Source organism: Procambarus clarkii, chromosome 47 (genome assembly GCF_040958095.1).
Source record: "Procambarus clarkii isolate CNS0578487 chromosome 47, FALCON_Pclarkii_2.0, whole genome shotgun sequence".
Taxonomy (NCBI): Eukaryota; Metazoa; Arthropoda; class Malacostraca; order Decapoda; family Cambaridae; genus Procambarus; species Procambarus clarkii.
The window spans coordinates 21061282-21076741 of NC_091196.1; the positions used below are offsets into that span (position 1 = coordinate 21061282).

Sequence of the window (15460 nt, forward strand, 5' to 3'; positions counted from 1 at the left end):
CCACACCTTTACTGAGCACTAGCGCGTGTCCTGCTCTTTACACGCATCTTAAAGTATCACTATTAACACGTTGTGTCTGCCGCAGGAACTGTGAGACGCCACTGAGGGCGGGAACCCCACCCACCCCACCCACACACACACACACACACACACACACACACACACACACACACACACACACACACACACAGGCCGCGTGTTGAGGTCGTGTGGGCGGGGCTGGCGATGGGTAAGGCACGTGCACAAACGTTTAGTGCCACGTGCAGGGGTGGTGAGTGCCACGTGCAGGGTGGTGAGTGCTACGTGCAGGGGTGGTGAGTGCCACGTGCAGGGGTGGTGAGTGCCACGTGCAGAGACGTTTAATACGACGTGGGGGGGGGGTAAGGAAGGAGCGTGTCTACATGCAGAGGAAGATGTGTACGAGGGTTTGGCTGACAAATCTTAACAGCTCCCCGCCAAACACACACCGAAACTACGACGTTGGTACAACGTTCCGAACAAGTTTTAACACCTCCTAACCAGTTATAACAACCAATATAACATAGCAAGTTGTAACAACGTTCTAATACGTCATAAACACGTTAAGCCAAGATGTAACAACTTTATTACAAGTTGTAACAAGCGGAAAATAAAGATAGTTACGGTTTGTGTTTCCAGGGTATCGGGCTATTAACTCACCTACTGTCCGGTCAAGTATTAAAAAAGATAGTTATCAAATAATGTAAAAAAATAATAATAAGTGTGATATATAAACTAACTTAAAACGTAAAGATTGTAATGTAAAAAAATCAGAATAGTGTAATAAAAAGGTGAGATATTCACATTGCATCACATTAAATATCGTACTCACTGCTTGATACCTGCTTGATATACGCTATAAGGAACTATTGAAGAACTATAGAAGAATAGAAGAATAGAACTATAAGCTATTGATATATCACTATAAGGAACACACACACCTCTCCCTAGCCTATGAGAAGAGAGAGCATTCTCTATGACCCCTGAGAGTCGAGTATATCTTGGCGGCTAAAGCCATTTTATAAACCATTTATAAGCTGGTCTTTTAAGAACACTACACACCTACACACACACACACACACACACACACACACACACACACACACATATGGAATATAAACATGTAACTCCTGTTGATGCCTGGTCCGAGCTGCCCTACACTTCCTTATTTGTGTAGTATACGTACTCGTCAACTTTGCTTCTGATAACGCAACTTGGTATTGTTCCAGATATTGCTATCCAGGGATGCTTTCGGACGTAGGTTCGAATCCTCGTCACGGCCCTTGTGGATTTGTTCATTTGATGCATCACGCTATTGTGATTTCTGTGTGTATTGTTTCAGTTATTGTTTACTGGTAATATGTCCAAGTAACGTGTGCTGCAAACTTTAGCTGGCAATCAGCCCGTCGTTATTAACGGGCCAAATGCTCGTTAATTCACCCGCCAAACCCCCTGTTTATGAATGAAAACGGTTTACACACGACTCACAACTGATGACGTTCGAACACTTCCGGAACAAGTGCTTCACTGACGAATTTTGTTCGAACCACAACGCTGTAAATATCAATAAACATCAATAAACATCAATAAACTTATTTCAATTTCAATTTCTTGAGGTGTGTGTGACGTAGCTGTCATGTGTTTCAGGTATGGGTCAGCACAGCCTCCTGGGCAAGACCAGACGGCCCCGCACCGCCTTCACCTCCCAGCAGCTGCTCGAGCTGGAGAAGCACTTCAGGGAGAACAAGTACCTCTCCAGGCCCAAACGCTTCGAGGTGGCTACCAGCCTCATGCTCACAGAGACTCAGGTCAGTGCTGCACTTTTACTAGTTACTAGGCTACGCTCCTACCAAGTTATGCCCAACCACTTGGGCTGGACGGTAGAGCGACGGTTTCCCTTCATGCAGGTCGGCGTTCAATCCCCCGACCGTCCAAGTGGTTGGACACCATTCCTTTCCTCCCGTCCCCAAAGCCTTATCGTGACCCCCTTGCAAGTGCTATATAGTCGTAATGGCTTGGTGCTTTCTCTTGATAATTCCCTTACCTTCCCTAGCAAGTTACTAGTATAAATAACTTGGGTTAATAATGACACTAGGTTCACACACAGAGATCACACTAACGTGATGCATCAAATGAACAAGCTATGACCCTATGATCGACTGAGCTATGACCCTGTCGTAGCTCAGTCGATTAAGGCAGTGTCTGGGATGCTCCCGGACGCAGGTTCGAATCCTCGACACTAGGTTCTCTTCAAGTTATACAGGACGTCCATTAACACACTTTCGCTCAATATTATTGACTCAAAATTAGAGATAAATTACCTCACATTTCACTTACAATATTCAGTTTATATAGGGAAGGGAAGGGAAACTATCAGGGGGAAAAGTGCCAAGCCATCACTACTATATAGCACTGGAAAGGGGCCAGGAAAAGGTTTGGGATGGGATGGTGAGGAAGGAATGGTGTCCAACCACTTGGACGGTCCGGGGATTGAACGCCGACCTGCATGAACTTTTTTGGCAAAAGAGAACTCTCTTATATATTTTAGGGACCCTTTATTCCTGAGCTTAAACCTATAACCTCTTGTTCTCTTAGTTGCAGGTTTAAACAATGCTTCTTTGTCTATTGGTGTCGATTCCTGCTACTATTTTGTATGTAATGATCATGTCTCCTCGTGTTCCTCTGTGTTGTAGCCTTGTTATGTTTAACACCTCCAGCCTCTCCTATAGCTCTTGTTCTCATGTTCCGGGACTTGCAATGTCCTTTGCACCATTTGTAATTTGTTATGTACTTTTCTGTAATATGTATCACTGCTACAATATTACAATTTTGGTTTCACACATTGCCTGAAACAGTTAATATTTCTCCGTCCACAACATTTAACACAGCGTTCTGAAATTTGATAGTGTAGCGCAGGCTACAATGCCCTTCACAGTGGTGAAGCCTCACTATTCAGCCCACTATTACATCTCTCTCCCCCTTGTCACATGCCTCATTACATCCTATGCAGCGCAAAGGTTAAAATACTTCAAATACAAATACTTCTCCCCTTGTCAGTGGTGTTTAATATCTTTTTATATAGTGTGTATGATAAGTGTGGCACTGTTCTTCCCTGTTCCGCATTCCATTGCTTTATTTTGTTTTCATTGAACTCCATCTGCCGTGTGTGGCTCTACTCATTTTTGTCTAAGTTATTATAGAAGACAATAAACTCATCTAAATACTTGACTCTAACTAGCATCATCTGCAAACATATTCATGTGACTCTGTATCCCCTCTGGTAGGCATTTATATATAGATAATGAACATTACCGGAGCAAGAACTGAACCCTGAGGTACTCCGCTAGTGACATTTCATCCAGTCGGATACATTTCTTCTGAATACTGCTAGCATTTGTTTGTTAGAAATTTCTCATCTAATTTCGAGTCTGTTTGTCACCCCGTGAAAGTGTCCTAACCTCTAGAAGTCTCTTGTGTGGAACTCTATCAAAGGATTTTCTTAAGTCCAGGTATATGAAAATCGCCCCAACCTTCCTTTCTTGCAATAGGTCTGTGACTATCGGCAAAACTAAATAGATTTGATAAGCACGACCATTTCCTTAGAAATCCAACTGTCTATCTGGTTATCATATCAATACTTTCCATTTAGTCTCTTCAATTGTTGTTAATAATTGTTCTAGTTCTTTTACATCTACGCTTGTCAATGATTAAGCAGTTCAGGGGTGTTCAGTTTCCACTCTTATAGACTGGAATTATGTTTACCATTTTCAATGTCATTTAGCTTCCTGTTTGTAAGGGCTGCTTGTAAGATAACCTGTTGTGGGCGGTAAACTGTAATGCACATTTCCTTAAGTTTCATTTTACATTTATTCTGCAATTCCCTTCCCAAAGTTTCTTCCTGTCTGTTTGTCACTGTTGTGTAGTTAGTTTTCATTTGTTTGTAGTTTCAGTATGTTGTGGGTTGGGCCTCTTCCATACCGCTTAAGCTGTGTTTGTTTGCAGGCGCTGAGTCACAATACCGTAGCTGAAGTATGTTGACCAGACCACACACTAGAAGGTGAAGGAACGACGAGGTTTCGGTCCGTCCTGGACCATTCTCAAGTCAATTGTGAGAATGGTCCAGGACGGACCGAAACGTCATCGTCCCTTCACCTTTTAGTGTGTGGTCTGGTCAACTGTGTGTGTTTCCTCTGGCCCCCTCTCTCGCAATTGTCTGTATTTTGCTTCTCTGATTAGACATAAATGTTTGAGTGTCTTTCGCATACCTCGTGTTTATCTCCTTTCATAACGACAAACTATTCCAGTCAATCCCAACGAAGAATTCTCTTAGATTCCTATATTGTCCACTCTTTTAAGTTGACTATCTCTCTCTCTTCTCTTTCTCTATTATCTTCTATGTTACACCATATTGCGCCTTTTACTTATATTACTTGTAGAGAGTATATGTGTGTGTGTGTATATATAAATACATATATATATATATATATATATATATATATATATATATATATAGTATATATATATATATATATATACTATATATATATATAATATATATATATATATATAATAATATATATATATATATATATATATATATATATATATTAGTCGTGTGTGTGTGTACTTTCGTATTAAGCAATACGAAAGGATCCTTCTAAAGATGTATTGATTAATACGAAAGTATACTTAAGGAATTTCCCGTCTTATTATCCTTCGTGGTCAAACAGTCACATCATTCATCATGTGCTAATTTATTCGTGATTTACACAGGTTCTTATTCTTACATGAGAACCGAGAATGCAGGTTCTTAGTAAGAATATTCAGCATTAAATACAAAAATCTTATATCAGAGCATACAGATCAGTCATTAACTTGGAATGTTGTCCAGAATACACACCAGCGAGACACACATAATACATCATAATACAACACAATACAACTACAACTTTAGCTGAAATTTACATTCTGCCTCACTAATTCACCTCTGTATTTGAACTGTTCTGGATATTCATTTTTTTTACCCTGCTAATGTGGAACATTCTCTCGGCAACAGGTAAAGATATGGTTCCAGAACCGGCGGATGAAGTGGAAGCGCAGCAAGAAGGCGATGTCGGAGAACCGCAAGGAACAGCGGCAGAAGGATGGAAAGGAAAACTCTAGCGGGAAAGAAGACCGGGGGAAGGACGGCTGCTCTACGGGCTCTGGGGCCACGGAGTCTCAGGAAGAGCCGATGCCCAATCAAGAGTCCGACGACGAGATCGACGTGCAAGAGGACACCGTAGGAGGCGACGAGGGGCCGGAAGCGAGGAACGACGAGCCTCTGTCCTCGCCAAGTCCTCCCACACAACTGTCGCAGCAGCAGCCGGCCGAGTCCTCGACGGCGTCTTCGCCCGACCCTCGTCGCTTCGACCCGCTCTACGACAGCATCCACGCCCACGCCGCGGCTATGTCCCACCTCCATGTTCCTACCCCGGTGGTGACTTCGTCAGGAGGGTCGTCGGTGTTCTCAGGGCAGTACCAACACGTGCCCCTCTCCGCTGCCATCCTCACCAAGCTCCCTCCTGACGCGGAACACCTCTACAGACCTTACGTCTCGTGAGACAGCTTCTTGCAGTCGTGAATCTTCAGCATCAGCGCCTCCGCGCCAACCAGTGTAGGCTGGCATCTTAGACAACACGAGCTCCACCCACCATTCCTGAGAGACATTATAACACATGACAAACACTCAAAGCTGTGTATTGTACATACAGTGAGGTAGTGTGTGCTGTGGAGTAAGCCAACTGTTGTGTAAGTGAAACAAAGCTGAACCTACAGCTTTGCCTGGCTGGCAAACATTCCTAAACAAAAAAAAATCACGCTCAAGCCTCAGCTTTTACCTAGCAAAAAAATAAAACAAAACAAAAAAATAAAAAAAATTCATGTATATACATCACAGACTTTTGGCGGAGTTTCACAATATCCTGAGAGGACTTGACTGAGACCTCCTCCTGCTCCTCCTCCTCCAGGAGCCTCAGGTGAGCCTCAGGTGAGCCACGAGGCACCCACCAGGCCCCGGATCTCACCTCACCTGGCTGGCCAACCCCAACCCAAGAACCCCCCCACCCCACCAACTTTCCCATCTACTGTCTCGTAAGTCCTGCATGGTGACACGCTCGTAAGTTCTGGCTGTAAGTAGTATGTAGCCACGCCGCTTTACGCATATATATATATTCGTCTCCAGAGGGCGTATACACACACGTGGCTCCACTCCCACACACCTGTGCTGGTCAGCGATGCTCTCTCCACAACAACACAGCTCCATCCTCACTTCAAAACAATTCCTCATCGTGTTATTGTCTTTGTTTTGTATATTAACATGTACTAATCATCATCTCATATCATCAAATCAAGAATTTGTCTTAAAACAGATGTTTGCCGAAATGATCTTTTTTTTAAATATTGAAAGGATATTCAGTCTTGGGTTTTATAATTCTGTAGTTTATTTATTAGCCGGTGATCCTTCTCATGCAGTATGCTGTCTCGGTACTGTGACCTGGTACCGTGACCCGGTACGGTGACCCAGTACGGTGACCTGGTACTGTGACCCGGTACCGTGACCTAGTACGGTGACCTGGTACCGTGACCCAGTACGGTGACCTGGTACCGTGACCCGGTACCGTGACCTGGTACCGTGACCCGGTACGGTGACCTGTTACTGTGATCTGTTACTGTGACCTAGTACGGTGACACAGTACGGTGACCCAGTACGGTGACCTGGTACAGTGACCCAGTACGGTGACCCGGTACCGTGACCTAGTACGGTGACCTGGTACCGTGACCCAGTACGGTGACCTGGTACCGTGGCCCAGTACGGTGACCTGGTACGGTGACCTGGTACGGTGACACAGTACGGTGACCTGGTACCGTGACACAGTACGGTGACCTGGTACCGTGACACAGTACGGTGACCTGGTACAGTGACCCAGTACGGTGACCCGGTACCGTGACCTAGTACGGTGACCTGGTACCGTGACCCAGTACGGTGACCTGGTACCGTGACCCAGTACGGTGACCTGGTACTGTGACCCAGTACGGTGACCTGGTACCGTGACACAGTACGGTGACCTGGCACCGTGACACAGTACGGTGACCTGGTACCGTGACACAGTACGGTGACCTGGTACAGTGACCCAGTACGGTGACCCGGTACCGTGACCTAGTACGGTGACCTGGTACCGTGACCCAGTACGGTGACCTGGTACCGTGACCCAGTTCGGTGACCTGGTACTGTGACCCAGTACGGTGACCTGGTACCGTGACACAGTACGGTGACCTGGTACAGTGACCCAGTACGGTGACCTGGTACAGTGACCCAGTACGGTGACCTGGTACAGTGACCCAGTACGGTGACCTGGTACTGTGACACAGTAGGGTGACCTGCTACAGTGACCCAGTACGGTGACCTGGTACTGTGACCCGGTACGGTGACCTGGTACCGTGAACCAGTACGGTGACCTGGTACCGTGACCCAGTACGGTGACCTGGTACCGTGAACCAGTACAGTGGGAACCAATAAAAGGACAAAGACCAGGTACTTATATGAATATGTTCATTCTATAATGCATTCGACGTGTGTTAAGGAACCACCAAGTTACGATTCACCACTGTAACTTATCGGGGTTCCTTGTTACAAGTGGGCCACGGGTGGCTCGGCCTGGCCACTAACTTCACATGTGGGCCACGGGTGGCCCGGCCTGGCCACTAACTTCACATGTGGGTCACGGGTGGCCCGGCCTGGCCACTAACTTCACAAGTGGGCCACGGGTGGCCCGGCCTGGCCACTAACTTCACAAGTGGGCCACGGGTGGCCCGGCCTGGCCACTAACTTCACAAGTGGGCCACGGGTGGCTCGGCCTGACCACTAACTTCACAAGTGGGCCACGGGTGGCTCGGCCTGGCCACTAACTTCACAAGTGGGCCACGGGTGGCCCGGCCTGGCCCACTCTTGTTCCCGGGAGCGTCTCGACGGCCACTCCTTCACCCAAAATATAACTTAGATATTGTTACTTAGGCACAACCCCATTTCTTCTTAACCCTTCAGCCTCGTAAGATTAATAAACTTAAAAATCTTGACCTGCTTTGTTTTATTGTTGTTATCCTGCGTAAAGATATCTTCACTGCTGGAGGAGAGATAACAGCTACAGATCTCAAGACAAAATACTGTAGTGAAGCGCAAATATGTCTATGAAACCTGCAGTGTCAGAGAGGACGGTCAATTCATTGTTTACATGTGTAAGATAAATATGTACTGACTTACATAATGAAATCTCATTAACGTGATGCATCAATTGGAGCAATGAGGAGAGCAGCCAGGTCGAGGGTTCGAATCCCACCCTCCTACCCTTTGCTCCAACTGATTTTCTCATATATTAAAATCAAACTGTCCGTAATTTTCACTTACTGGTAAAAATAGTCATTTGGACACAAAGATATATAACGAAGGCAAGAAAATGACAACATTTACCCTGACTCACGATTAATTATTTAAAATATGGAACATATACAACTAGGCCTGGTCGAGGACCGGGCCGCGGGGACCACGAGCCCCGAAATCATCGCAAGGTAGGCCTAACCCAGCAAGTTCACTCGCCCTGTCCATTCATGTAGTAAACTTATAAGTATGTAGTAAAATATAAGTTTGAAACCTTATATTTTATCTCTCTGTAAAGCACCGGTTTTGTACTGAATAAAAAATATTAAAAGTGTTCAAGAATTAATTAATCAATGAATTAACCCTTGCCACAGCGGCCAAAGCCTATGTCATGGGGCTTTGGACATAGCCCCATGACCTATGTCCAAAGTTGGGGCTACCGTCACCCGAATTTGCAGGGGGAATGGTCTGTGGTACGGCACGGACATAGCTGATCGGGGTAGGCCCGAGTTAAATGCTATAAGAAATATAACCTATAACCCACACCACCTGTTTGCGAGTTTCACAAACGGAGAAATGAAATCGGGGAAGTTTTGCCCGTAGAGTTTTAGGTTACTCCTGCCGTTTACCCGCGCATGTGTTTATTTTCTCTTTATATAAATGAAAATGTCTATCTGTTCGAGGTCGGAGGGTAGAGAGCTGACGGGTAAGGGGGTAGGGAGATAAGGGGAAGAGGGGAATGATAGGGAGGAGAGGGGAAGAGAGAAGGGGGAAGAGGAGAAAGGGGAAATGCAGATGAGAAAAGAAAGGGGGGACATGCGGAAAAGGGAAAAAACTAGAGGGGTGGAATGGGGCATGGTGGGAGAGAGAGACACTATCCCGGGCACCACTGGGTATACCCCTCCTAAGAATACTATAAACATTTGAACACACGTACTTAACCAGGCTGTAAACCTAATTATCCATTCACAAATATATGTCAAGTGATTGTTACATCACCACGACACTGGTGACACAGCTCAATACTGTGTCATACATAATTGGACACGTAATACATAGTCAGGCAGAGCAGTGTCTTGAAGTAGAGGGGGAGGGAGGGAGGGCTCCGCGGCCTCTCCCTCTCCTCTACCTTGAGGTGCTTCCGGGGCTTAGCGTCCCCGGGGCCCGGTCCTTGACCAGGCCTCATGCCAGCTCCTTGCCAGCCTCGCTACTTCTACTGACCGCTTCTGTACCTCCGCCTTACAACACCCACCGCGGTTTTTAGCCCTGTCTGTCTGTCTGTCTGTCTGTCTGTCTGTCTGTCTGTCTGTCTGTCTGTCTGTCTGTCTGTCTGTCTGTCTCTCGTTATTTCATAAAGCAGATGATCTTGTAATGAATGTGTGTGTGTGTGTGTGTGTGTGTACTCACCTATTTGTACTCACCTATTTGTGCTTGCGGGGGTTGAGCTTTGGCTCTTTGGTCCCGCCTCTCAACTGTCAATCAACTGGTGTACAGATTCCTGAGCCTACTGGGCTCTATCATATCTACATTTAAAACTGTGTATGGAGTCAGCCTCCACCACATCACTGCCTAATGCATTCCATCCGTTAACTACTCTGACACTGAAAAAGTTCCTTCTAACGTCTCTGTGGCTCACGTGGGTACTCAGTTTCCACCTGTGTCCCCTTGTTCGCGTCCCACCAGTGTTGAATAGTTTATCCTTGTTTACCCGGTCGATTCCTCTGAGGATTTTGTAGGTTGTGATCATGTCTCCCCTTACTCTTCTGTCTTCCAGTGTCGTAAGGTGCATTTCCCGCAGCCTTTCCTCGTAACTCATGCCTCTTAGTTCTGGGACTAGTCTAGTGGCATACCTTTGGACTTTTTCCAGCTTCGTCTTGTGCTTGACAAGGTACGGGCTCCATGCTGGGGCCGCATACTCCAGGATTGGTCTTACATATGTGGTGTACAAGATTCTGAATGATTCCTTACACAGGTTCCTGAACGCTGTTCTGATGTTAGCCAGCCTCGCATATGCCGCAGACGTTATTCTTTTTATGTGGGCTTCAGGAGACAGGTTTGGTGTGATATCAACTCCTAGATCTTTCTCTCTGTTCGTTTCATTAAGTACTTCATCTCCTATTCTGTATCCTGTGTTTGGCCTCCTATTTCCACCACCTAGTTTCATTACTTTGCATTTACTCGGGTTGAACTTCAACAGCCATGTTGTCACAGAATGTTGGACCATTCACTCAGTCTGTCTAGGTCATCTTGTAGCCTCCTACTATCGTCCTCAGTTTCAATCCTCCTCATAATTTTTGCATCATCGGCATATCGGTGTGTGTGTGTGTGTGTGTGTGTGTGTGTGTGTGTGTGTGTGTGTGTGTGTGTGTGTGTGTGTGTGTGCGTGCGTGCGTGTGGGTGTGTGTATGTGCGTGTGTGTGTGTGTGTGTGTGTGTGTGTGTGTGTGTGTGTGTGTGTGTGTGTGTTGCCGTGTGTGTGTGTGTGTGTGTGTGTGTGTGTGTGTGTGTGTGTGTGTGTGTGTGTGTGTGTGTGTGTGTGTGTGTGCGTACGTGCGTGTGTGTGTGTGGGGGGGGGGGGGAGTGACTGAAGGCTGGTGACACCAGCTTGTTTAACTTGACTCCTTTTGTGTTTGGAGCCTTGATATGAAGTGTTTTTCCTATCTGCCGCCGCGTGTTTGCTATTCACAATGGAAATCATTCCTGTCTTGTCCGTAAAAGGTCTCTTATCCCCCTACACCGTGCGTGTGCGTGTGCGTGTGCGTGTGTGTGTGTGTGTGTGTGTGTGCATTCTTCAACCTGCATGAGAGATGACACAAATACTAATTGCAGTTAGCGAGAAAGGAATATAATAGAGAACTAGTAGTACAGAACGTTCTCGGTGGCACAGTCGGGTGTGATCTGAACTCATAAACGGGGAATCCTGGGTTAGAATCCCCAGCGGAATAGAAATATGGTTGCTGGGCACGTTTCCTCTCACCGAATGCCGCTGTTCACCCTAGCAGTAAATAGGTTTCCCCGGGAGTTAGCAAACTGTTGTGGGATGGCATCCTGGGCAAGGTCTGTATTTAGGGGGGAACCTCGATATAAAGGATATTGAGCAAATTGGATATATGTAGGCGATGAGTCACAATAACGTGGCTGAAGTATGTTGACCAAACCACACACTAGAAATTGAAGGGACGACGACGTTTCGGTCCGTCCTGGACCATTCTCAAGTCGATTGTGAAATCGACTCAAGTCAAGTCGAAACGTCGTCGTCCCTTCAATTTCTAGTGTGTGGTCTGGTCAACATAATTGGATATAAATTGATATTGATCAATAAAAGAAATAATAAACCTCGATATTGCCCTTTCAAGAATGTGATCAAGTGAAGGGAAGAAGCTGGTATAATGGAACATGGTAAGGTAATTATGAGGAGAAAGCGCTAAGCCAGTATGGCTATAGTCATATTGGCTTAGCGCTTATATCACTATATATCACTTGGTGTTTATATCACACTATATCACTATAAGCTCTTTGGCCCCACCAGGATTCGGATCTGGAAGGCCAGAGGAGTCACCTCACTGGCTAGCCAGCAAATTCCACTCCACCATCGGTGGCGTATGAATGGCAGAGGAGTCCACATTTACGGGTTATTCATGCCCGTGCCACCTCTTGGGTGGCTTGATCTTCATCAATCAATCAATCGGAGCCCCACGGGAGACATCTCCCGTCACGCAGGGTGCAGTCGCACCTCCACAGATCTCCAGTATCATCTATTGATACTGGTTTTGGCTCAAAAGGGCCACCACTTACGGGCTATTCATGCCCGTGCCACCTTTTGGGTGGCTTAATCTTTATCAATCAATCAATCAATCGGAGCCCACACACCATCAACCACCCGCTCCTCTGACTGATCAGTACAATCAAGCAGTAATGAACCTAACAGATAGCCGGGCCAGCGACGAGGAAGGGAAGGGAACTATCAGGGGGGTAAGCGCCAAGCCCTTACGAGTATATAGCACTTGGAAGGGGCCAGGATAGGGATTAGGGATGGGACAGGGGGAAAGAAATGGTGCCCAACCACTTGGACGGTCGGGAATCGAACGCCGACCTGCATGAAGCGAGCCCGTCGCTCTACCGTCCAGCCCAAGTGGTTGCAGCAACGAGGAGTGACTTAGAAGATGGCCACAGTAGCAACAAAGGTACCCCACACCACAAGCAACAATTCTTCAGTGTTCGTTGAGAAGTTGTCAACACCCAGGGCGGGGTGAAATGTTTGGTTAAGGTCTAAGCATCACACGCTGCTCTTTCTTGAGGAGCGCAGCTCAGACGGAACCAAGCCCAAGACTATACTGGAAAATACACAACACTACAACACCAAGAAAGTACATACGAATGTCGATTAAGGCAGCGCCTTGGAATCACAAACCGAAACTGTCTCTATTTTCCGCTTGTTACAACTAGTAATAAAGTTGTTACATCTTGGCTTAACGTGTTTATGACGTATTAGAACGTTGTAACAACTTGCTATATTGGTTGTTATAACTGGTTATAGGAGGTGTTAAAACTTGTTCGAACGTTGTACCAACGTCGTAGTTTCGGTGTGTGTTTAGCGGGTGTCTGGGATGCTTCTAGACGCAGGTTAGAATCCTCGTCACGGCCCTTGTGGACTTGTTCAAGGACATACGAAATTGTGTAAGAACAACGAAGAAACAAAGCTGGCACTAGACACGCTGAGGGAATATACATTACCGTGTTAAGACAAAATAAAAGGATACAGGGCAAAGGGAAGAAACAATGACCTCTAAGAATTGCGTAGAGAAATGTCTTCTCCGTCGGACGTACGGCAAGGTGATCCGGGGAGATGTGAGGAATCGCATGAAAATTATAATAAGAGAGATTCTGGAAGACCTTGTCTTAAATTAATTCAACTGTCAGGTGTCGATGGCTAAGAAGGCGGCTAAGTTAACTTGTGTGTGGGAGTAGAGCAGCTACAGGGTGGGAGGTGGTACAGGGTGGGATTCAGCTACAGGGTGGAAGGTGGTATAGGGGGGGGAGGTGGCTACAGGGTGGGAGGTGGCTACAGGGTGGGAGTAGAGCAGCTACAGGGTGGGAGGTGGCTACAGGGTGGGAGAAGATGTTTGACAGTTTGGGATGAGCAGAGCGAACCAGATGACGGGCCGCGCCAGGCGCCCTGTACTAACCATGTATACTTGTGATAAATGAAGACAACACCTAATTATGAACCAAACAAAATACTGACTTACGCACTATTGTGAATAAGATAACTCCCTCACTCACGCTGTACCATTCTGAAATAATATTATATATATATATATATATATATATATATATATATATATATATATATATATATATATATATATATATATATATATATATACATATGTACAGAGAGAGAGAGAGAGAGAGAGAGAGAGAGAGAGAGAGAGAGAGAGAGAGAGAGAGAGAGAGAGAGAGACAGAGACAGAGACAGAGAGAGACTCTTCGCAAGAACCATCGTTCAGAGTAAGAGACATCTTATATTAATTATGATTTATAAAATAAACTAGACACATATTTTACTTAACCTTTGAATACAATTTCACTGAAACAAATGACTACCTACGAAACAGCTACATCAAAAAAAAAAAATATATATACTCTTATACAAAGCGACAATAACACTGTCCGCTGCCCCAGTTCCCAAACAAGACTAATCCTGTCGTTTCAAGTTCATTAAAAATAGTGGGGGTAGAAAGACTCAAGAAAACATGGTGATGAATGACTTAAGAGAGAGAGAAGGCAGTCTGCCATATTTGCTTAGGCAATGGCTCGCCAACTCCTGCTACGGTCAGGTCTATGTTTGGTGAAAAAGTCATTACCTGGCTTGCGGTCAAAGTGGCCAACACAACCTGGCTTGCAGTCAAAGTGGCCAACACAACCTGGCTTGCAGTCAAAGTGGCCAACACAACCTGGCTTGCGGTCAAAGTGGCCAACACAACCTGGCTTGCGGTCAAAGTGGCCAACACAACCAGGCTTGCAGTCAAAGTGGCCAACACAACCTGGCTTGCGGTCAAAGTGGCCAACACAACCTGGCTTGCGGTCAAAGTGGCCAACACAACCTGGCTTGCAGTCAAAGTGGCCAACACAACCTGGCTTGCAGTCAAAGTGGCCAACACAACCTGGCTTGCAGTCAAAGTGGCCAACACAACCTGGCTTGCGGTCAAAGTGGCCAACACAACCTGGCTTGCAGTCAAAGTGGCCAACACAACCAGGCTTGCGGTCAAAGTGGCCAACACAACCAGGCTTGCGGTCAAAGTGGCCAACACAACCTGGCTTGCGGTCAAAGTGGCCAACACAACCTGGCTTGCGGTCAAAGTGGCCAACACAACCTGGCTTGCGGTCAAAGTGGCCAACACAACCTGGCTTGCGGTCAAAGTGGCCAACACAACCAGGCTTGCGGTCAAAGTGGCCAACACAACCTGGCTTGCGGTCAAAGTGGCCAACACAACCAGGCTTGCAGTCAAAGTGGCCAACACAACCTGAATATTGACCTCGGAGGTTAAACTGCTCACCTGCGCACATGTGCGACTACAAAAGATGTGAATCACAGCTGTATAACGATGGACTGGTTACGGGCTCACCATAGCCCGTGCTACATGGACACTCCGTCCTGAATAGCTAAATCTTTAACAACAACAACAGCTGTACTTGAAACACTCCTCAGAGGCCCGACCCTACACGGAAGAAAGAGATCTACATAAGAACATAAGAACAAAGGTAACTGCAGAAGGCCTATTGGCCCATACGAGGCAGCTCCTCTATATATATATCCACCCAATCTCATTCATATATATGTCTAACCTACGCTTGAAACAATCAAGGGAACCTACATCTTATATGTTACACACACACACACACACACACACACATACACACACACACACACACACACACACACACACACACACACACACACACACACACACACACATAGGGGGCCTCGTAGCCTGGTGGATAGCGCGCAGGACTCGTAATTCTGTGG

General features: G+C 46.2%; 1 protein-coding gene across 1 annotated transcript in view; it reads left to right on the plus strand.

The window, feature by feature from the left end:
* Positions 1 to 8133, plus strand: part of LOC123749937 (motor neuron and pancreas homeobox protein 1) — a 124434-nt gene extending 116301 nt beyond the window's left edge. Inside the window, 2 exon segments of the mRNA XM_069302073.1 lie at positions 1666 to 1826; positions 5075 to 8133. Of these exon segments, the coding sequence (XP_069158174.1) occupies positions 1666 to 1826; positions 5075 to 5620 (707 nt within the window). The 3' untranslated portion in view covers positions 5621 to 8133.
* Positions 8134 to 15460: the final 7327 nt, after the last annotated feature.